This window comes from Aulonocara sp. 'chitande type north' Nkhata Bay, linkage group LG5 (assembly GCF_057382095.1).
Source record: "Aulonocara sp. 'chitande type north' Nkhata Bay isolate Kocher_YH1m ecotype deep benthic linkage group LG5, A_spYH_male_GT1.1, whole genome shotgun sequence".
Classification (NCBI taxonomy): domain Eukaryota; kingdom Metazoa; phylum Chordata; class Actinopteri; order Cichliformes; family Cichlidae; genus Aulonocara; species Aulonocara sp. 'chitande type north' Nkhata Bay.
Window position 1 is genome coordinate 1,560,598 of NC_141348.1, and position 24,991 is coordinate 1,585,588.

At 42.4% G+C, this 24,991-nt stretch overlaps 1 protein-coding gene across 1 annotated transcript in view; it reads left to right on the top strand.

Moving 5' to 3' along the window:
- The window catches only part of LOC147329621 (NACHT, LRR and PYD domains-containing protein 12-like), an 80,397-nt gene that overhangs the window by 35,565 nt on the left and 19,841 nt on the right, over positions 1-24,991 (top strand). Inside the window, exons 5-8 of the mRNA XM_086290909.1 lie at positions 4,238-4,411; positions 6,112-6,288; positions 8,440-8,616; positions 10,495-10,671. Coding sequence (XP_086147035.1) covers positions 4,238-4,411; positions 6,112-6,288; positions 8,440-8,616; positions 10,495-10,671 — 705 coding nt within the window. The remainder of the gene's footprint in view (positions 1-4,237; positions 4,412-6,111; positions 6,289-8,439; positions 8,617-10,494; positions 10,672-24,991) is intronic.

Sequence of the window (24,991 nt, forward strand, 5' to 3'; positions counted from 1 at the left end):
CTCCGCTTAAGCAGTCAGTTTTCTTTCCCAAATTTGCTAACCCAAATTTTAAGTTCCCACCTTATTAACAGCAATCCTTGTCCTCAGACACAAGTTAGGGCCCACTTGACAGGTTTATGGAGACATGGCGCTGTGAACAATTCAACCAGAAACTTGCTTTGACATGTCCAGTCATGTTAACTTATAAGTTTCTTCCGACCGCTGCACCTGGAGAATTGGTCCAGGTCTGTTTTGCTCCTGAAGAAACACAACTAAGACATTTTCATTATTATCCTGAGTACTTAAACTACCCGTTTCCCTCTCTCTGGTCAGAAATACCAACTTATGTCATGTGTATAAGTGTAAGCAGGTCTTCATTACTTTTCCTATGCATGTTAATGTTCAGTGAGTGTAAGCTGCTTCCTTCATTGCCTCTGTATGTTATTATCAGGTTTAATTCATGCATCATTTCACTGATTTCTTAATTCAAAACCATCTCACTTCTGATTCTTTCCAATAATAATTTCACATGTAACAATTTGTGTATGTGTGTTTTCTATTCATTGATAGACTGCTCCCTGTGCTGTCCCCTATGCAGCTTCTGCTCTAAAAACAAATAAATAAAAATGTTTAACTCGCTCATGAGCTTAGTAGTGTCCACATATTTAAATCAGCTTCTCAATCTTGTAGCTTTAGCTGTCATATACATGGTTTAGCATATTGGTTGTTATTACAGATGTGCTCTATATTTCAGCAATATAGGTCCTCAAACATGTCAAGTAGTACCCCTATGCACTTAAGTAGTTTGGATATTCTCTTTATTTTCTTCATCTCATATGCCATTATACTGAGTTCGAGCAAACCTTAAACTTGATGCAGACTACTTCATAACAATTATCCATCTCACATCATACTGACTAGGATACTTCTTGTCATTAATATTATATTTTTATTAATATCATCATCTTATTCTTTCCATATAATAACAACAGTATATTACAACATTTTATCAGTGTAAATCACTATACTACTACTGAGCCAATTTAATAGTTAGGATCATCTTACTCAGCAAACAGATAATTTAGAATTCATCCAATCTGTACAAATATGCTTTTTCTCTGAACAGGTTTGTGCCTACTTTTTTAGACTGGTCTTCTGTTTGCCTCATCTCAGATCCAACCTTCAGTCACATTCATTCTCTCTGTTGCATGTTGAACCAAGTAATTTATTATTATTTTTATTTTTATATTTTATTTTGTATCCATCAAGGGCTCTGGGTGGGCTGCAGTCTCACCCGTCATCCAGGCTGGAGACATTTACCTTTCCACACACTTTCCTTGGCTGAACAATGAGACAGCCTTAATCTATCTTATGCATCTCTCTTTTTTATAGAAAAGGTTTTCATGTGAATGATTTCCTTTTATTTATTTTATACAATCTGGGCATGATTGTCATGCCAACTATATTTCATTGTTTAGTTCTGTTTGTAAGGTTCCTCTTAAAATAGCTACTGTCTAACCACTGTTCATCTGCCGTGAGTGTAGTTTCGTTACTATCCATTCAGTTTCCTTCTGTAGAAGATTTGTTTACAAGGTATTTAATTGAGTTAAATATACAGACAGACCCGTGAAGCTGTCACTGGCACGAAGAATGAGATAAGTTATCAACAACAGCCTTCTACTTTCAGCTATTCTTGAAAGCGGTTGTCGATTTTACGTGATGACGCACAACTTAATTTCTCATTCAGCCAGTACGTGAGCTATCAACGGTAAACAATTCAGTGGAGTAGTTCAGCCACCTTAATGTGCTGTCAAATCAACTTACTCCACCAACAAAACAGTAAAAACAGTTTATGCGCGCAAAATTTATACTGGACAGTCTGAATCTCTCTTTAGTATCTACCACTAGCCGTCTTTCAGGCGTACTGCTAACCGTTACACGGCTTCCAGCCCTTTTTCAGGCGAGCGGGTAACTTGTCGGGCTTCCAGCCACTATTTCAAGCAAGCGGACAACTTGTCGGGCTTCCAGCCACTATTTCAGGCGAGCGGACAACTAATTCTATCAGGCTACCAACCTCTTTCAGGTGAGCGGATAGTCAGTCTTTCTATAGACTTATGTTAGCGAATAGGTCACTTCCTATTTAATATACTTAGAGCAGACAGACTGTCCCAGCCGATCGTTTTATGCAAGGTGTGTCAAATGTGGAATAATCACCTGGCTTCGCTGTTGCCGGTCTGTCAGGCATCCTTTTTTCAAGCCCCAGCGCCGTGGGCATGTAAAACGTCGGCCAGGACCCGAATTTTAGCGTCCCTGGACTTTCAACCCTCCCTAGAGGGCGCTCTGCAGAGACTTCGACGCAGGCTTGTCACGGCGTCGGGACTTGAGGAAGGATACCACTGTGAAATGGAGCATAATATTATCATTAATACCAGTCCATTAACGGCTTCGAAGGACCAATTAAATGTCAGAGATTTACAGTTAACAAACAGTCAGGTGAATAAACAACAATGAGACACTTGTGTAGGTTAACGTGCTGCGCGGGTGAAAAGCTCAGAGCAAATCACACCGAACTGCAGTATTCGTTTATTTTTATAGGGTACATCGTCAATATGCAAATATAATCACATTTCCTGTTACGCAGGTCCTGATGCTGTCTGTGTGTGTGTGTGTGTGTCACAAAGTATGTTTGTTGCAAGTCAATTTCTAAGAATAATATAATGCAAGTCAACTTCTGCGGATATGTATTTCTGTACTGGTCTCTTGTCAGTGTCACAGGGTCAGCTTCCTGTTTCAACAGAAAACTGTGTCTGGTGAAATATGTGTAACATAACTTTTGAAGCATAAGCAAATAAAACAATAAAAACTCCCTAACAACCTTAGAACACACATGCATCAACACTACATATGAGCGAGCGGAGGGAGGTTTGGAGTCTTCTCACACCCCCGTTCTCTGCGACTTGCTGGAGTGGGGGGCCAGGAGGAGGAGTTGGCCGTCCGACTGCGGTCTGGAGTGGAATGTGGGGCCTCCCTTCTGCTGCGGAGTTGGGGCGGTCTGCTTCTCCCCAATGCAGGGAAAAGGGTAACACCACCTGGGTCTGGGTGCAGTTACGTCCAGGTACACACCGGCTCACTCCTTGGCGGCCGCTTATCGGGGCCTGGAGCCTGGGGCTTGCTCGGGCCACTTCGGAGGTGGGGTGCCCCCGGCCTCTCGGCCTGGGGCTCGGTCACTCAGGCACGGCTGGCTGCCGGCGGAGCTCACAGGCGCGTCACTGCAACCCCCCCTGGCTTCTGCTCCGCGGCTGCTGAGTGAGCCCTCATCTGGGACTCTCCTCAGCTCTTTCTGGGACAGTGGCGCGGCTGCCCCTCTGTTGGTCTTCCTTGGTCTCTTGTGTTCTGGGGGCCTCTGGATGTCTGGAGTTTTGATCTCCTCCATACCTGCTTCATGCCCTGGAGGACGGGGCTGTGGCTCCCCACACCCTCTAGCAGATCATTAAATGAAGGAACCTTTTAAAAACAAGCGCGTTCATGCTCACAGGTGTACACACGGGTGCTCACACACACAAACTACACCCTTTTTGGCTCCTACCTCAAAGCACACTGTGCGCTGTCGATATTACGTGCTGCACAATAATGTTTAATATTTAGTATATATATTCCCATATATCATTGTGATGTTGTTTATTGTATTGCTCTCGTTTTCTTCTGCTTGTTTTCTTTTCTTTCTCAACAGGTGATCCATGTGATTGATATATGTATTTTTTTTGTCTGCTTATTTAGTTGGTTTTTGTTTTTTTGCCCTTTATCCCCGTCCCTCTTCTCCACTGTTTTTTACCCCTCTTCCTTTCTCCCTTTTCTTTTCCTCATTCAAGTCTGTCCCATATCTAGCAAGTGAAAATAAAAAAAAATAAAAAAAAACGATAAAAGGTGAATCAAATAGACCATTACGGCAAGTCAGGGATGGTCAATTTGGTAAAGTAAATCCGTTGGGTATCTTTCTTCATCTTTAGACAATAATTCTGATGGCAAAAGAACCAAACGGGACAGGCAAAATAAAAGAAAAAAGTCTGCAGGTCTGAGAGAGACTCAATCGTTGTGTTATGTCAAACACAGTAAGAGGAGCTGAAGCACAGATGTGAAGAACAGATGTTCATCAGATTATGACCTCACTCTGTTTTGTCTTCATATACATTCAGTTTGTGTTTATAATGCAGATTTTCTGCTTTTATAATAACACATTTTATATTTTCTATCATCAAAGACTGACTCGGTGTCGACTCTCAGAGTCTCACTGTGAAGTTGTGGCCTCAGCTCTGAAGTCCAACCCCTCCCATCTGACAGAGCTGGACATGAGTTGGAACAAGCTGCAGGATTCAGCAGTGAAGCTTCTGTGTGCTGGACTGGAGAGTCCAAACTGTGGACTGGAGACTCTGAGGTGAGTTCACTGACTGTGGCTGTTGTAGTTTTTCTATATTTCAGGTCTTTGATTGATGTTTGAAACTTTCTTTAGTTCCTAAATGTTCAGGATGTTTCTGAAGACAAATGTGAAGAAGTTTGCGTGCTTTCAGAAATGTTGTCTTTCCAAACGACTGAACAAAAGTTTTTCCTTTTGGCTCCAAATAGAAGTGACAGACTTGAGCAGGGTTCATTTAAAGGCTGACAGAAGTGGAGTGGTGATGGCGAGATGTTTGACAAGACAGTGTTTCAGCCTCCACAGGTTCATGTTGTGCTTCATCAGTCAGTGAAGATGCGTCTGTAGAGTGTGTGAGGGATGTGAATGAGGATGATGATAGCAGATAAAAACAGGCTGCAGAGACTTTGAGCCATACAGGGCACACAGTGTGTGTACAGAACAGCTGAAATCATTATGGAGGCCTCACTGGAATATGGAAGCATCACAGTACAGCTTCAGTGAAGCTTTAAAGTCTCTGATATGAAATGAGAAATGAAGCAGCCAAAGCTTTTTCATGAGTGGAAATCCACGGTGACTGTGAGCTGCTGCTACAGCCTCCAGATTAGCCAGCAGCTCATCCTGCTCAACATTTTCTCACCAACTTTAATGGAAGTGTGATGTTTTCAGCTGGAGTGATGGTCAGAGTGGCCTCCCTCTCCTCTTCTTCTCCTCTTCCTCTTTCATTTGTAAAGCCACTTCTGCTGCTTTCATTCATTTGGAAGTCCTGTAGCTGAGTTTGGAAGAGACTAACAGCCTCGGCAGCAGAGGGGAGAAAGGCCGGCTGTAACACCACCACTTTACTCTGTTCTACCTGTCACATCATTTTATCAGGAAACAAATATGCTCATGTTTTTACTATGTTTGGCTTGAAGAGCTAAACTGTAAGAAAATCACATGGTGCTTTTTATTATTGTGTTGGTTTGTTTCCTGTCTCTTGGATGGAGCCCAGCTGGGCCTGTGGTCAGAGTGTGTGCTGGATAATCCGGCGCAGGATGAGGCCAAACTGACATGGGATGAAATGTCTGTCACATAATTGAGCTTAGTGTACTTTCATTTCTGCACAATTGAAAAACAACCAAAACTTTTTTCTGTCTTTTCTATGTTATACTGTAGACTTTCTTTGATACTGTGTCCAAAACGAGCAGCTTTTATTTTGAAGGGGAGGCGTCTCTTTTTCCTCTTCAGGTTGGATGAAGGAAGCAAATTAGTGTGTAATGTTCTTTCAGTGTTGCACTTTGTAGACGCTCCCTGAGCACTGGTCTCACAGCCAGCTGCACATAGAGACCAGTGTTGTTAGTCCAGGTCAGAAGATGACTTGTTGGAATGAAAATGAGCTTGTAGTTTGTCTGCTTTAATAATGTGACTGGAAAAAGGTGTTGGACTTCAAATATGTCCATTTCTTTCACACTGCACCTTTAAAAGTGAAGCCTTGTGGTTCCTGGAAGGAAAAACAGGACTTTTTCAAGTCTTTTTCCTGTTTTTATAATGTGAAACATTCAGAGTTTTTTCTCTTGTTGTGTTTGTTTGAAGCTGCTTCCTGTTGGCTTCAGCTGTTTGGAGTTTCCATTTTCTTAACCTTCTACACTCTGAACCTTCTTCAGGTTTGAACAGATGATGAAACACTGAATGATTTCAAGCTCACACTTTGTCTAATAAACTTACATCTTTCATTCTTTACACAGATTGAGGTGCTGTGGTTTGTCAAAGATCAGCTGTGATTATCTGGCAGGAGCACTGAAGTCCAACCCCTCCCATCTGAGACAGCTGGAGCTGAGTAACAACAACAAGCTGCAGGATTCAGGAGTGAAGCATCTGTGTGGTTTCCTGGAGAGTCCAGGATGTGGACTTGAAACTCTGAGGTCAGTCAGCATGTTTTAGTTGTGCTGAGATGAATATGATGTGAAAGTTGTGCTGACACTAAACTGCAGACATCAGGCTGATATTATACTGATCCACACTGAGGATCTTCATGGTAAAGTCTGTTTTCTTCTTCTCTGGTTTAGTCCATTGACTGCAGCAGAACAATGTTCACATTTCAAACAGTGAGACTCAACGTATGGCCTGCGGCCCACACGCGGCCTGCCCACCTTTTCTGATTCAGAGAGAGGGGACCCTGATTAACTGTTTAGTGTTCTTCCTCACAGTTCTAAGTATCAGACACAACAATGAATAATCCACAGCTGACTGTCTTTAGCAGGTCAAAGGTCACGGCACACAGCAGACAGTGGGAAATATTATAATTCGGATAATTTATCAGCACATATCCATATGTATAAAAACAAAGCTGACACTGTGAGACTTGATCAGAGGTGTGATCATCACAGCAGAGGCCTTTGTGTCAAAATCACTGAGGATCAAACAGGAAAACATGAAGCAGATTTTCCTGTCCTGGCTTTTTATAGCAGATAACCTTCAAAATATTCTGCAGTCCATCAAAAACTGAAGCAAACCATGAATCAACATGTGAACATGAGCTGATGCTGCTGAAGTGAAGCAAAGTTACAGAGGTTTGATTACAGACACAGCTGAGAGTTTGTAATCTGTCATCATTTTAAAAGGTTTACATTTCTTCGGTATTGAACAGCAGAAATGAGGCTTTGTTTTCGGAGGCCGACAGCAGTGAACACAACAGCAGACTGGTGCGTAATAAGCAGTGAATAATGCAGAAAACAGATTTTTGAAGGTAAACTGTTCTTGAAGTACGCTGAGAGAGAGAGAGCTGTGCAGGAAGTAAACGTCAAAGTCAGAGAGAATTCATGACGATGTTCATCAAACGTAAAGCGTAGTTTGGATCTTCTTTTGCTGCTGGTTCACTCAGTTTTGGTTGGAGACAGATGAAACCTGCAGCTTCAGGATCTGTGAGCTGTCCACTTTCAGCCCCGACGGCGTGTCCGTGCAGTGGAGGGAACGATCCACGCTCGGTGTTTCCATCTTTGTGTGTTTAGCTGCTCTCATTTACTGTTTTATCTGTTTGGTTGTTGTTGAAATACGTTTGGGAGCTTTAACCTGAGATTCTGGCAAAATACATTTATATTAAAAATTGATTCAGGATTGAATGAATCAACATCGCTTTATTCAAATTAAAACCATTTAAATAGGAAAATCCCTTTTTTTACAGCCGCCTCTAATGCTGGGTAATGTCAGCTGGTCCATGTGCAGCTGGCTGTGAGGCTCAGGGAGCGTCTACAAAGTGCAACACAGAAAGAACATCATCCATAAATATTGAGTAATAACTGGACTCTCATACAGCGAGACTCAAATGCCTTTAAACATCAGCTTATCCTGCTGATCCAAGTCCAACACTGAGTTTGTTAAAATATGTTTGTCAATCATTTTGTTTGGTTTCTGAGGAAAATGATTTAATAACTTGCTGCTAATACACAACATTTCATCATATTTCCTCATAACCCTCTTTTGTCTGACCATTTGAATCCCATTTGAATTTGCAATAAAGGATCCACAGAGTTTGGTGACAATAATGACAGTAGATGTTTGTGTGAAAGTGCTGGAAGCAAATTAGTGTGTGATGTTCTTTCAGTGTTGCACTTTGTAGACGCTCCCTGAGCACTAGTCTCACAGCCAGCTGCACATAGAGACCAGTGTTGTTAGTCCAGGTCAGAAGATGACTTGTTGGAATGAAAATGAGCTTGTAGTTTGTCTGCTTTAATAATGTGACTGGAAAAAGGTGTTGGACTTCAAATATGTCCATTTCTTTCACACTTCACCTTTAAAAGTGAAGCCTTGTGGTTCCTGGAAGGAAAAACACGACTTTTTCAAGTCTTTGTCCTGTTTTTATGAGAAATGTACGACTTTAATGTGAAACATTCAGAGTTTTTTCTCTTGCTGTGTTTGTTTGAAGCTTCTTCTTGTTGGCTTCAGCTGTTTGGAGTTTCCATTTTCTTAACTTCTACATGCTGAACTCTCTTCAGCTCTGAACAGATGATGAAACACTGAATGCTTTCAAGCTCACACTTTGTCTAATAAACTTACATCTTTCATTCTTTATACAGATTGAAGGGCTGTGGTTTGTTAAAGATCAGCTGTGATTATCTGGCAGCAGCACTGAAGTCCAACCCCTCCCATCTGAGAGAGCTGGACCTGAGCTACAACTACAACCTGCAGGATTCAGGAGTGAAGCATCTGTGTGGTTTCCTGGAGAGTCCAGGATGTGGACTTGAAACTCTGAGGTCAGTCAGCATGTTTTAGTTGTGCTGAGATGAATATGATGTGAAAGTTGTGCTGGCACTAAACTGCAGACATCAGGCTGATATTATACTGATCCACACTGAGGATCTTCATGGTAAAGTCTGTTTTCTTCTTCTCTGGTTTAGTCCATTGACTGCAGCAGAACAATGTTCACATTTCAAACAGTGAGACTCAACGTATGGCCCGCGGCCCACACGCGGCCTGCCCACCTTTCCTGATTCAGAGAGAGGGGACCCTGATTAACTGTGTAGTGTTCTTCCTCACAGTTCTAAGTATCAGACACAACAATGAATAATCCACAGCTGACTGTCTTTAGCAGGTCAAAGGTCACGGCACACAGCAGACAGTTTGAAATATTATAACTCTGATCATTTAACAGCACATATCCATATGTATAAAAACAAAGCTGACACTGTGAGACTTGATCAGAGGTGTGATCATCACAGCAGAGGCCTTTGTGTCAAAGTCACTGAAGATCAAACAGAAACACATGAAGCAGATTTTCCTGTTCTGGCTTTTTATAGCAGATAACCTTCAAAATATTCTGCAGTCAATCAAAAACTGAAGAAAACCATGAATCAACATGTGAACATGAGCTGATGCTGCTGAAGTCAAGCAAAGTCACAGAGGTTTGATTACAGACACAGCTGAGAGTTTGTAATCTGTCATCATTTTAAAAGGTTTCAATTTCTTCAGTATTGAACAGCAGAAATGAGGCTTTGTTTTCGGAGGCCGACAGCAGTGAACACAACAGCAGACTGGTGCGTAATAAGCAGTGAATAATGCAGGAAACAGATTTTTGAAGGTAAACTGTTCTTGAAGTACACTGAGAGAGAGAGAGCTGTGCAGGAAGTAAACGTCAAAGTCAGAGAGAATTCATGACGATGTTCATCAAACGTAAAGCGTAGTTTGGATCTTCTTTTGCTGCTGGTTCACTCAGTTTTGGTTGGAGACAGATGAAACCTGCAGCTTCAGGATCTGTGAGCTGTCCACTTTCAGCCCCGACGGCGTGTCCGTGTACGTGCCGTCGAGTGAACGATCCACGCTCTGTGTTTCCATCTTTGTGTGTTTAGCTGCTCTCATTTACTGTTTTATCTGTTTGGTTGCTTATGAAATACTTTTGGGAGCTTTAACCTGAGTTTCTGGCAAAATACATTTATATTAAAAATCGATTCAGGATTGAATGGATCAACATCGCTTTATTCAAATTAAAACCATTTAAATAGGAAAATCCATCTTTTACTCCCGCCTCTAATGCTGGGTAATGTCAGCTGGTCCATGTGCAGCTGACTGTGAGGCTCAGGGAGCTGCTGCTAATACACAACATTTCATCATATCTCCTCATAACCCTCTTTTGTCTGACCATTTGAATCCCATTTGAATTTGCAATAAAGGATCCACAGTTTGTGACAATAATGGAAGCAAATTGTAGACGGTCCCCGAGCACTGGTCTCACACCCAGCTGCACATAGAGACCAGTGTTGTTAGTCCAGGTCAGAAGACGACTTGTTGGAATGAAAATGAGCCTGTAGTTTGTCTGCTTTAATAATGTGACTGGAAAAAGGTGTTGGACTTCAAATATGTCCATTTCTTTCACACTTCACCTTTAAAAGTTCCTGGAAGGAAAAACAGGACTTTTTCAAGTCTTTTTCCTGTTTTTATAATGTGAAACATTCAGAGTTTTTTCTCTTGTTGTGTTTGTTTGAAGCTGCTTCCTGTTGGCTTCAGCTGTTTGGAGTTTCCATTTTCTTAACTTCTACATGCTGAACTCTCTTCAGCTCTGAACAGATGATGAAACACTGAATGCTTTCAAGCTCACACTTTGTCTAATAAACTTACATCTTTCATTCTTTATACAGATTGATCGACTGTGGTTTGTCAGAGATCAGCTGTGATCATCTGGCAGCAGCACTGAAGTCCAACCCCTCCCATCTGAGAGAGCTGGACTTGAGTGACAACTACAACCTGCATGATTCAGGAGTGAAGCATCTGTGTGGTTTTCTGGAGAGTCCAGGATGTGGACTTGAAACTCTGAGGTCAGTCAGCATGTTTTAGTTGTGCTGAGATGAATATGATGTGAAAGTTGTGCTGACACTAAACTGCAGACATCAGGCTGATATTATACTGATCCACACTGAGGATCTTCATGGTAAAGTCTGTTTTCTTCTTCTCTGGTTTATACGGTGGCCCCTACAAACAAAACATGTACAAACTCCAAAACACTAGCAAATTCCAAATAGCACGCACAAACTCCAAAACACGTACAAAGTCCAAAGCACATGCAAACTCCAAAACACTTACAAATTCCAAATAGCATGTACAAAAACCAAAACACATGCAAACTCCAAAACACATGCAAAATCCAAAACACTTATAAATTGCAAATAGCACACACAAACTCCAAAACACGTACAAAATCCAAAACACGCACAAAATCCAAAACACATACAAAATCCAAAACACTTACAAAATCCAAAACACTTACAAACTCCAAAACACATGCAAAATCCAAAACACTTACAAATTCCAAATAGCACGTACAAAATCCAAAACACATGCAAACTCCAAAACACATGCAAAATCCAAAACATTTACAAAATCCAAAACACATGCAAACTCCAAAAAACTTACAAATTCCAAATAGCATGTACAAAAACCAAAACACATGCAAACTCCAAAACACATGCAAAATCCAAAACACTTATAAATTGCAAATAGCACACACAAACTCCAAAACACGTACAAAATCCAAAACACGTACAAAATCCAAAACACGCACAAAATCCAAAACACATACAAAATCCAAAACACTTACAAAATCCAAAACACTTACAAACTCCAAAACACATGCAAAATCCAAAACACTTACAAATTCCAAATAGCACGTACAAAATCCAAAACACATGCAAACTCCAAAACACATGCAAAATCCAAAACATTTACAAAATCCAAAACACATGCAAACTCCAAAACACTTTTAAATTGCAAATAGCAAACACAAACTCCAAAACACGTACAAAATCCAAAACACTTTTAAAATCCAAAACACTTACAAACTCCAAAACACATGCAAAATCCAAAGCACAAATTCCAAATAGCACACACAAACTCCAAAACACATGCAAACTCCAAAACACTTACAAATTCCAAATAGGACGTACAGAATCCAAAACACATGCAAACTCCAAAACACATGCAAAATCCAAAACATTTACAAAATCCAAAACACATGCAAACTCCAAAACACATGCAAAATCCAAAACACTTATAAATTGCAAATAGCACACACAAACTCCAAAACACGTACAAAATCCAAAACACGCACAAAATCCAAAACACGTACAAAATCCAAAACACAAATTCCAAATAGCACACACAAACTCCAATACACATGCAAACTCCAAAACACTTACAAATTCCAAATAGGACGTACAAAATCCAAAACACATGCAAAATCCAAAACACATGCAAAATCCAAAACATTTACAAAATCCAAAACACATGCAAAATCCAAAACACTTACAAATTCCAAATAGCACGCACAAATTTCAAAACACGTACAAAATCCAAAACACGTACAAAATCCAAAACACATGCAAACTCCAAAACACGTACAAAATCCAAAACACATGCAAAATCCAAAACACATGCAAACTCCAAAACACATGCAAACTCCAAAACACTTACAAATTCCAAATAGCACGCACAAACTCCAAAACACGTACAAAATCCAAAACACGTACAAACTCAAAACACTTACAAAATACAAAACACATGCACAATCCAAAACACATGTAAAATCCAAAACGCATCCAAAATCCAAAACACTTACAAAATCCAAAATACATGCAAACTCCAAAACACTTACAAATTCCAAATAGCACGCACAAACTCCAAAACATGTACAAAATCCAAAACACATGCAAAATACAAAACACTTACAAAATACAAAACACATACAAAATCCAAAACACGTACAAAATCCAAAACACGTACAAACTCAAAACACTTACAAAATACAAAACACGTACAGAATACAAAACACATGCAAAATCCAAATCACAACGGAAGTGCTCCAGGACGCTACGGTATGGGCAGAAATCTGTGCCATCAGAAACTGAATTTGAATAAGTTCAATTTGAATTTGAATTGCTCAGATTGAATCTGAATTGTAACTTAAATAAATGCTTTTGAAAACTGAATTTGAATTAGTCTAATTTGAAATTGAATTTATGGTTTGAAAATGATCATCACTAAATTGAAATTGAATTTATATTTTGAAAATGAATTGATTTGCTTTGAAACGGCATTTTATCCTTTAAAAATTCAGCTCTCAAATAATTTCAGTTTCACTTCTCACCGTTCAGTTTCAGTTCTACAATTCAATTTCAGTTCCAAAATTCAGTTTTTTGGAACTTACATCCGGTTCCGGTTCAAGCGCAGATTAATAGAACTACGTTTTACTAGCGGACCGAAAGTGTTACTGACGGGAATCTACAGCGTCTTGAGCTGAATTAAGACTTCAGAAGTCATTCGCCATGTCGAATGCCCAGCGGATAAACTCTCAGGTTGGTAATAAATGTATTACATGTATAAGAACAAGCGTCATGTTAACAAATGATAGTCGTACAGTAACTGTTATGCTTATTGTAGCTGTTAGCTAAAAACGCTAATTTAGCGTAGTTTGCCCTGAATTCAGTTTTGACAACAAATATGATCGACTGTTTCTAGTAGAATTCCAAAGTTGTCATCTTGTACCCTGTCAGAGTACCCCCTCTGTATGCTTGCAGAGACCCCTACAGTAGGGAAACATGCAAAACGGTGTCCAACCCTTTGTATTTTAGCTTTATTTATGTCTTACACAGCATCCCAACTCTTTAGCTAACTTAATAACTTTAGCTAAAGTGAATAGTTAGTCTAATTCATTAGTGCAGCATTACTGGATCACCTCTGTTTGAAGTGATATACTGTGATATACAACTATCACTGTGTTTAACTACCATAATAATTCTTAGGCTACTGAGTGCATGCTTAATTAGATTATTTTTTTTTTAAACATACTGCTCCATTAATATGTTTGACAGGCTGAAGTTGTCGGGTCACCTCCTAAATTGACCATCTTTTACAGGTGTTTTGTGCCAGAAATGGAGTGTCCACTGAAGACTGAAGATACTGAATCTCTACGCCTTGCCATTGATCCCTCTTGTGCCTTCATCTAGACAAGAGACATTAACTTAACCACTCTCATATGCTCTGTACCTACATCACCTTCCCTGACAGTCGTAGCTTGGCTCATCTGAGGGTGAAATTATAAGAATGTGTTATTTTGCAAAGTGCTCTCTAGGGTTCCTAAATAAAATATGGCATTGAGGTCTTTTGAATTAATCCCTTCTTCTGAAATATAAGAACCTCTCCTGGTTTTAATGGCACTTTGGATTTCTATACTTTCTGTTCCACTTCCAAACCCAAATAGATGCTGACAAGCTGACACAGTAACATGGAAGAGGGAAAGACGTTCGAAAGGACTACTACAAATAAACCTAATGCCTAACAATGAAAAGTGTAAAATAAGAACAATAATAATAATAAAGATAAAAGATGAAGTAACAAGTTTTTAGTTTTTTGTTTATTCCAAATGATCATCCAGATGTCTGTGACATGTGATGACAAACACCATAATGGAAGGCCTTAGTCATCACATGCTTAAACTCATCATATATTTTTGCATATGCTGAACAGGCAGTCAGACATGCTGTAACTGTGGGGTGGAAAACAGCATGAACACCATACGGCAGGGGTCTCAAACTCCAGTCCTCGAGGGCATGGAAAAGTTGCATGACACTTTGGCCCTTGAGGACTGGAGTTTGAGACCCCTGTCATATGGAATATGACAGGTGTGGTTGAACTGCATGAAGACTCTGAGGTTTCTTTTCTCTTCTGGCAGGACAGGAATGTGGCCTTGTCCTGTGAGCCACTGTAAGGATGTACTTAGAGTAGAACTGGACTGTCACCGGCCTCAGGCTCTTCACCCTTTTCAAAGACAAAGCAGTCATTTAGATAAAATATTAGATATTGTTTACCTGTAAATGCACAAAGAGAATTTAGAAATGTTATTATTGTCAAGAGTGAACAAGCACTGATAGTGTAATCTACAGCTGTTACCAAACGTTTAGAAAATGAGAAGTGTTGTTTGCTTATTTACAAAGTTTGCTGTTTCAGTGATAGTTGTATATCACATTATATCACTTCAAACAGAGGTGATCCAGTAATGCTGCACTAATGAATTAGACTAACTATTCACTTTAGCTAAAGTTATTAAGTTAGCTAAAGAGTTGGGATGCTGTGTAAGACATAAATAAAGCTAAAATACAAAGGTTTGGGCACCGTTTTGCATGTTTCCCTACTGTAGGGGTCTCTGCAAGCATACAGAGGGAGTACTCTGACAGGGTACAAGATGACAACTTTGGAATTCTACTAGAAACAGTCAATCATATTTGTTTGTCAAAGCTGAATCCAGGGCAAACTACGCTAAATTAGCGTTTTTAGCTAGCAGCTACAATAAGCATAACAGTTACTGTACGGCTATCATTTGTTAACATGACGCTTGTTCTTATACATGTAATACATTTATTACCAACCTGAGAGTTTATCCGCTGGTCATTCGACATGACGAATGACTTCTGAAGTCTTAATTCAGCTCAAGACGCTGTAGATTCCCGTCGGTAACACTTTCGGTCCGCTAGTAAAACGTAGTTCTATTAATCTGCGCTTGAACCGGAACCGGATGTAAGTTCCAAAAAACTGAATTTTGGAACTGAAATTGAATTGTAGAACTGAAACTGAACGGTTAGAAGTGAAACTGAAATTATTTGAGAGCTGAATTTTTAAAGGATAAAATGCAGTTTCAAAGCAAATCAATTCATTTTCAAAATATAAAATTCAATTTCAATTTAGTGATGATCATTTTCAAACCATAAATTCAATTTCAAATTAGACTAATTCAAATTCAGTTTTCAAAAGCATTTATTCAAGTTACAATTCAGATTCAATCTGAGCAATTCAAATTCAAATTGAACTTATTCAAATTCAGTTTCTGATGGCACAGATTTCTGCCCATACTACGGGCAGTGTTGAGCTTGATTTGCAAAATAAACGGCAAGTTTGTTGCAAACACATAGCCAATGTGTTTGCAACAAACTTGCGCTGTATGGGACAGTCTAGTCTCCATCGCGCTTCCCAGGTTGCCTAGCAACCATGATACTAACCGCTGGAAATGTGTCATACAACTTTGTTTGACAGAAATGAAGGAGAACATATTTTGTTCATTTGTTTGTTTGTTTCTACAAGAGCTTTGTGTGATTTGATAAGTATCTGAGGCTGAGACCACAGGACAGTAAAACATGATTTTTGGGCTTCATTTCTGTACTGAACAGTCATTTAAGATTAGTTAGTAAATAACAATTAGCTAATGTTGTTCATGAGACTAAAGTCATGTCACTTTGGTAATGTAAATATAATATGGCCAATATTATAGTTATTATATTAATCATTATTAGCTATTGTTAAGGTTCAAAAATTGAGGAAGGAGAGTACAAACACCCATTGGTCCAGAAGATCTTGGTCAAACAATGATTTTAATGAATACACACGTGTGGGAAGAACACTCTGTACGCAGACAGCAAGTGGTCTTCGACTTCCTCAAAGCATACACAGATTTTTATAGCATCAGGGTTTGATTTACTGACGCCCCCTTCATGCGTCACAGACAGGATATATACACATACGTCAATATCAAAACCACAACGACTTTTGACACAATTTAAAAGAACAATTGTCTTCTATCTTCATAACAGGTGCTTCCTGTCACTGCCGGATGCTCGCTTGTCATCTTGACACCTCAGCAGCAGTTCTGCGACAAACTGCTCTTTTTTGCAACCCCAAGCAAAACATAATTAAACTTTCACCTATAAATGATTCTCTCTAACTAAGTGTGTGTGTGTCTGTGTGCTAACCACAATTGCACCCTGTTTCACCTCGCCGACTAGCTCCTGACCCCTACTAAAAGCTTAATACAAGAATATGAACATATAAAAGATATTAAAATGAACTGTTGTGTAAGCATGTATTGCAATTCCTTCTATGTTCTAGTTTTCCCTCAGCATGGATCATCTAGACACTCTCACTAGTGAAGCTTTGGACCCTTAATGAACCTGAACATCAACTCAAATAAGCACAGATATGCATTGTGTATAAAATAGTTATAACTGCACCTGGAATACAAAGTTAACATTATCATAAACATCTTAAGGCCATCTTAAAGCTATCTGTTACATTGTTAAAGCAATGATCGTCTTAGCCTGCTGCTCAAAATAACCTAAGACTGCTTTCACTTCTGCAAACTCTCTGCAACTTCCTGTCAGCCTGTGACTGTTCAACCTCTGAATGCAATATAAACTACAGATTATATTATTAATGCAATGGTGATGATGATTATTCTTTAACAATAGCAGTAAAATAATTTCCCTGCTCCACACTATTACAGCAGTGAACATGAACTCTGTGTCAAATACTGAGCCTCAGTACAGATTCAAGTTGCAGTTATTTATGTCTTATCTTAGTTATTTATATCTTAAATCTTCACTCAAAGACAAGTATCTTTGACAGTGCATATATAGGTGTATCATATATAAGAGACAAATGTTGTTTCTTCAGTATGTTGGCATTACTAAATTTGGCTCAATGCTTACATATATTTATAAAAAGAAAACGTACAAGCTGTGATAACTGTTTCTGATAAAATGAAGAGTAGACTGATATATTGAATATTCCTTTATTGGGCGAGAAAATCAGACCATGTCATAACTGCTTTAAGTCATACAGAATAGATATCAGAGCTTTAAACAGGCTGACGTCTGCTAAATGCGTCAAACTGGGCAGAAAGTATACAAACACATAACATCCTTATAGAATATGATGTAACACTATAGATCAACTTACCTCAGAATATATAAAGCATATAAACAATTACAGCAATATGATGCAACAAACACAGCAGTGCTACTGATCCAAAATACTCAAAGCTTCATAGAACTGAAACAAACATTTATTTTTAGGTCCATTCTGCTGCTGATACATACTTTAGGTTTCTGAACATTAAACTTGTTGCTGCCTTTCATAGTGTGTAACTTGAAGGCTCTGAGTACTTTCTCCCACACTGAAAACACTGGAATGATAAAATTATCTGAACATTACCTAATAAGACTGATTCAGGACAGACAATTAGTTATTTTAAACTTTTCTAGGAGTCCTTCACAAACAGGGAACAGTCTGTCTATTCTCTCCATCTGTCAACTGCTGCTGGCTCTTCCTCCTCCTCTTCCTCACACACTGCTGAGTTTGTCCTGGTGGATCATCAGGGGTGCAAAGCCTCACAGATGATGTGCAGCAGTGGGTCCCTCAGTCTGTCCTCACTCTGGACACTTGCAGTTGTCACACATGGAAATCAAATGTGTGATAAGCTGCAGGATTCAAACACAAGTGTAACTTATAAACACATGTTCATACTTTTATTCCACAATCAGAGAGAAAGAAACAGAGAGAGAGTGCAGGACAGACAGACAGGTGACAGTCTCAGGTGTACACACTGCTACAAACAGGAGGATTTAGTGTTTGTGTTATTACGAGTGTAAACAAGAAGAGTTCCCAGATGGTACAGTGGACACATGTGTGACTCCTGTGATTAAAGCATCTTTCTTTCAGCTTAACGGGTGAACCGTCAGCTCGTTCAAACACACGTTAAAGTCCGTTCTGGCTCGACACCACCGAACAGAGGCAGCAATATGTATTTATTTATGTATTTGTTTGGAAATGTGCTGCCTCTTGGCCAGGACTCCCTTGAAAAAGAGGTTTTTGATCTCAACGGGACATTCCTGGTTAAATAAAGGTTAAATAAAAAAAAAAATATATATATATAACAATATAACATTAACAGTGCAGTGGATCCTGCTTGTGCCGTGATATTCAGGACTGCAAACTGAGCAGCATCACTGACTTTCAGCTTCTGTTGTGGATATATGACTGACTTTAATTATCCATAAAATCATCACATTCTCTGTAAGATTAAGGTCAGCTATTGAACGGCATATACAGTGGGGCAAAAAAGTATTTAGTCAGCCACCGATTGTGCAAGTTCCCCCACTTAAAATGATGACAGAGGTCAGTAATTTGCACCAGAGGTACACTTCAACTGTGAGAGACAGAATGTGAAAAAAAAAATCCATGAATCCACATGGTAGGATTTGTAAAGAATTTATTCGTAAATTAGGGTGGAAGATAAGTATTTGGTCACCTCAAACAAGGAAAATCTCTGGCTCTCACAGACCTGTAACGTCTTCTGTAAGAAGCTTTTCTGTCCCCCACTCGTTACCTGTATGAATGGCACCTGTTTGAACTCATCATCTGTATAAAAGACACCTGTCCACAGCCTCAAACAGTCAGACTCCAAACTCCGCCATGGCCAAGACCAAAGAGCTTTCGAAGGACACCAGGAAAAGTATTGTAGACCTGCACCAGACTGGGAAGAGTGAATCTACAATAGGCAAGCAGCTTGGTGTGAAAAAATCAACTGTGGGAGCAATCATCAGAAAATGGAAGACATACAAGACCACTGATAATCTCCCTCGATCTGGGGCTCCACGCAAGATCTCATCCCGTGGGGTCAAAATGATCATGAGAACGGTGAGCAAAGATCCCAGAACCACATGGGGGGACCTGGTGAATGACCTGCAGAGCTGGGACCAAAGTAACAAAGGTCACCATCAGTAACACACTACAACGGCAGGGAATCAAATCCCGCAGTGCCAGACGTGTTCCGCTGCTGAAGCCAGTGCATGTCCAGGCCCGTCTGAAGTTTGCCAGAGAGCACATGGATGATACAGCAGAGGATTGGGAGAATGTCATGTGGTCAGATGAAACCAAAGTAGAACTTTTTGGTATAAACTCAACTCGTCGTGTTTGGAGGAAGAAGAATACTGAGTTGCATCCCAAGAACACCATACCTACTGTGAAGCATGGGGGTGGAAACATCATGCTATGGGGCTGTTTTTCTGCCAAGGGGACAGGGCGACTGATCCGTGTTAAGGACAGAATGAATGGGGCCATGTATCGTGAGATTTTGAGCCAAAACCTCCTTCCATCAGTGAGAACTTTGAAGATGAAACGAGGCTGGGTCTTCCAACACGACAATGATCCAAAACACACTGCCCGGGCAACAAAGGAGTGGCTCCGTAAGAAGCATTTGAAAGTCCTGGAGTGGCCTAGCCAGTCTCCAGACCTCAACCCCATAGAAAATCTGTGGCGGGAGTTGAAAGTCCGTGTTGCTCGGCGACAGCCCCAAAACATCACTGCTCTCGAGAAGATCTGCATGGAGGAATGGGCCAAAATACCAGCTACTGTGTGTGCAAACCTGGTAAAGACCTATAGTAAACGTTTGACCTCTGTTATTGCCAACAAAGGTTATGTTACAAAGTATTGAGTTGTATTTTTGTTATTGACCAAATACTTATTTTCCACCCTGATTTACGAATAAATTCTTTACAAATCCTACCATGTGGATTCATGGATTTTTTTTTCACATTCTGTCTCTCACAGTTGAAGTGTACCTCTGGTGCAAATTACTGACCTCTGTCATCATTTTAAGTGGGAGAACTTGCACAATCGGTGGCTGACTAAATACTTTTTTGCCCCACTGTATTTTGAAGTAAAGGCTTTAAAACCAAGTTAGTACAAACATCGCTAATGTCACATAACTTTCCCAACATGTGGCCAACAGTAATGTTTTAATGTTCTTCATTATAAAAATATTTGCGCATAAATAAGTGACATAATATTCAGTACTTACTTCTGAAAGTTTACTCTTCGGCCGCTCCCCTTCCGCCGTTTTTTTCGGCAAAATTATCCACACCACCGCCGCACTATGAAGTCTGGGATATGTTGGGCCATGAAGGCTACACCGACCCATCCTTAAAATTCAGGGAAATGAAGGACGCATTTGAGGGCTGCATTTCGAGCAGCCTTTGAATTGGGACAGCCTTCGTCATGTCGCTGTGATGTAATTGGCCTTAAAATGCGGCCTTTAAGGCTGCAGACCCTGAATTGGGATACAGCCCAAATCCGATCATTGGTACTTCCTGGCTTGTGTAGTTACTAGGTAACAAAAGCTCAACACTGCCCCTAGCGTCCTGGAGCACTTCCGTTGTGTTTTGGAGTTTGCATGTGTTTTGGGGTCTGCATATGTTTTGGATTTTGCATGTGTTTTGGATTTTGTACGTGTTTTGGAGTTTGCATGTGTTTTGGATTTTGCATGTGTTTTGGATTTTGTACGTGTTTTGGATTTTGTAAGTGTTTTGGAGTTTGTAAGTGTTTTTTGATTTTGTAAGTGTTTTGGAATTTGTACGTGCTTTGTCTCTAGGGGCCACCGTAGGTTTAGTCCATTGACTGCAGCAGAACAATGTTCACATTTCAAACAGTGATACTAAACGTATGGCCTGCGGCCCACACGCGGCCTGCCCACCTTTCCTGGTTCAGAGAGAGGGGACCCTGATTAACTGTGTAGTGTTCTTCCTCACAGTTCTAAGTATCAGACACAACAATGAATAATCCACAGCTGACTATCTTTAGCAGGTCAAAGGTCACAGCACACAGCAGACAGTGTCACGGTTCTGGGTCCGTTGGACCCAGTATTTTGAGTTTATTGTGTTTTGATTTAAGTGTGCATCAGGGATTGTGTTCTTGTTCTCTTGTCGTGTTATGGTGATGATTATGATGTCTATTATTAGAGTTCCATGTTTCTGTTTATCTGGGTTTAAGATGTGGGTTTAGTTTCATATGTCATTTCCTGTCTGTCTCTCTATGTCGAGCCTGCGTGTGATGTTTTATTGTGAAGGTCTGCGTCTCATGTGAGTGTATTCAGTTTTACCTCTGTCTCGTCTTACTGATTATTCCCAGCTGAGTCCACCACCTGTGTGTAATTCCCGTGTTTCTCTGTGTGTGTATTTAAGTCGTGTCCTCCGTCATTGTAGTTGCTGGTCCGTCTGTGTAACCACCATGTCTCACCCGTGTGTTCTCCCTGCTGTCCATCGCCATTCTCCTCTGCTCGTTCTCATTAAGGTTTGTGCTCTGTAGTTTAGTTGTTTTCCAGTCTAGTTTAGTCGAGCTCCATTTGCTGTTTGTCCATATTTTCGTGTTCAATAAACCACCTTCACACCCTCACGACTGCCTGCACTTGGATCCTCATTTATTATTTTCACATGGCTCATCTTATTCGCCGTGACAGTACGGACCAGCCAGATATGGATCCAGCGGCAGTCACCCCACCCAGGGAGCTTCAGGAGGCCGTTATCCCCTCCGCTTCTAAGTTGATTTACCAGTTGTTAGAGCATGAGGGAGAAGCGTCTCTTTACACTGTGGAAGGCGACCTACAGCACCTTATTGAATCACACTGGTGATGGCAAGCTACATTGTAGCCACAGCCACCCTGGGGCGCACTGACAGAGGTGAGGCTGCCGGACACTGGCGCCACCGGGCCCTCTGACCACCACCAGTAGGCAGTGAGTGAAGTGTCTTGCCCAAGGACACAACGACCGAGACCGTCCAAGCCGGGGCTCGAACCGGCAACCTTCCGATTACAAGGCGAACTCCCAACTCTTGAGCCACGATCGCCACGATCGCCCATTATTACCTGTTATCCCTGGCTATTGGACTCTCTGCATCCGCTCGTGCAGAATTACGTTCTCCATGAGCTTCACCTACACCCCCCCGCCGCTACCGCTCGCCTGCTCACTTCTACGGAGGACGTGCCGTCCGAACCGTCGGACGAGGGATTACCCGGCCTGTCGGAGCCGTCTCTGAGAAAGAAGCGATGTTTGCACTGTCGGCGTGACACCCCGCAGCCGGAGGTTGGGACATGTAAACATCCGGCAGTGGTGAGTGAGAGGGACACTGTTTCTGCTTTGTCGGATACAAGGACTATTTATTCTGGGACTATTTTTTGCGCTTCCACCGAAGATAATAGTGTTTTTTCTGCTTCATCTGTGGCTATTGCTTCTAAGACTGTCTTTCCTGTGCCCACGTCCTGTGTTAATGACTGTATCCGCTTTGCTGCTGCCAAGCCTGGAATTACTGAGCCTGGCATTATGAATTCAGAGAATGAGAACGTTTGGAACTATTTTTCATCTGCACTGGTCTATTCAGGGGAAGCTGTAAACCTCACTGACACAGTTCTTCCTGACCATGTTCTCCCATCCACACCTTCACCACAAGTTAATGTGGGGCCTGTAACACAGTTAGCAGTACAGTTATCAGTTGAGCCAGCAGCCCAGCTGCCCTCAGTTCAGCCAGCCACTCCACCACCTGTTACAACTTCGCTACCTGTAGCTCAGTTGCCACCAGTTCAGCAGCCTACCCGCTCACTCATTCAGCCACCATCCTCACTGTCTCATTCAAAGCAGGGAACACACTTCACCACAATATCTGCTGGTTCTCTTACGCTGGCCATGTCAGAGACAGTTGCTCCCTCTAGGGCCTCCCCAGGGGCTGGGTGTCAGTCACCAGCCAACTCTGGACCCTAGAGGTCAAGACGCCAGCACCAGCAGCCTCACCGGAGAACTCACCAGAACACTCTCGGCTCTCAGCACCCCCTGAGAGTTCAAGTGAGTTCACCCATCCGCCTCGGTCCTCTGCTGAGTGTATTGGGGAACACTTTCAGCCCTATGAGGACTGCATCCCACTGTTGCTACCTGAGTCTAGCCACTGTCCTGCTCAGTCCCAGCCAGTGTCCACACTGGCAGAGGTCTCCGTACCTGCTGCTTCAGTGTCTGTTTTCCCTGGAGGGCCAGAGGAGCCCGTCCAGTCTCAAGCCATGTTAGCTGGGGGTTCAGGGGAACCCAGCCAGCGTCCTGCCTCGTCGGCTGGAGGGCCTGAGGAACCCAGCCAGCCTCAAGTGTCGTCAGCTGGGGGTTCGGGAGAACCCAGCCAGCCTCATGTCTCGTCTGCTGGGGGTTCGGGAGAGCCCAGCCAGCCTCATGTCTCGTCTGCTGGGGGTTCGGGAGAGCCCAGCCAGCCTCATGTTTCGTCTGCTGGGGGTCCTGGAGAACCTAACCAGCCTCATGTTTCGTCTGCTGGGGGTTCTGGAGAACCCAGCCAGTCTCTTGTTTCGTCAGCTGGAGGGCCCGAGGAGCCCGTCCAGCCCCAAGACTCGTCAGCTGGAGGTTCAGGGGAATCTAGCCAGCTTCCTGCCTCGTCAGCTGGAGGGCCCGAGGAGCCCGTCCAGCCTCAAGCCACGTCTGCTGGAGGGCCCGAGGAGCCCGTCCAGCGTCATGCCACGTCTGCTGGAGGGTCCGAGGAGCCCACCCATCACCACGCCACGTTAGCTGAGGGTCCTGGAGGACCCAGCCAGCACATCCTCACATCTGCTGGCGGTCCGGGGAAGTTTGCTCAGCTACCATCTGCTGAATCATCCCCTGTGACTCCTACACCGTTGCATGCATCCACATCACCTCCTGCAGCATCACTGTCCGCAGCCGTCCCGCTGCCGTCAGGTTCCGCAGCCGTCCCGCTGCCGTCAGGTTCCGCGTCTTCATCCACGCCTGGTCCGGCCTCCGTGTCGTCATCCACGCCTGGTCCGGCCTCCGTGTCGTCATCCACGCCTGGTCCGGCTTCCGTGTCTTCATCCACGCCTGGTCCGGCCTCCGTGTCGTCATCCACGCCTGGTCCGGCCTCCGTGTCTTCGTCCACGCCTGGTCCTGCCTCCGTGTCTTCGTCCACGCCTGGTCCTGCCTCTGTGTCTTCGTCCACGCCTGGTCCTGCCTCGTCTGGTCCTGCCTCGTCTGGTTCTGTGGTTGCCACGCCGCCGTCTGAGCCAGCTCGACCCGTTCCGCCTCGCCTCTGCCGGCCGTTTTCCGGGCCTCTAAGATGGCATCATGGCCTTCGGGGACGGCCTCCGGAAAGCGTTCGTCGCCGCCGCTGGCATCGCGGCCGACCTCCGGACCTGCTCAGTGGCCGCCACTGCCTTCCAAGTGGTCGGCCTCCTGATTGGTTTTGCCTCCGCCGCCATTGCCGTGTGCACGGTCGGCCTCCAGAACTGTTTGCCCGTCGCCGCCATTGCCATGTGCACGGTCGGCCTTCAGAACTGTTTGCCCGTCGCCGCCGTTGCTGTGTGCATGGTCGGCCCCCTGAACTGTTTAGGCTCTTGTGTTGTCGACCTCCAGGTCGACCCCCGGACTTTATTGTGGCCTCGTAAATAGTCTTGTTTTGTGTTGACCTGTTTTTGGTTTGTTCTGGACTCTCGTGCTCCTTGTT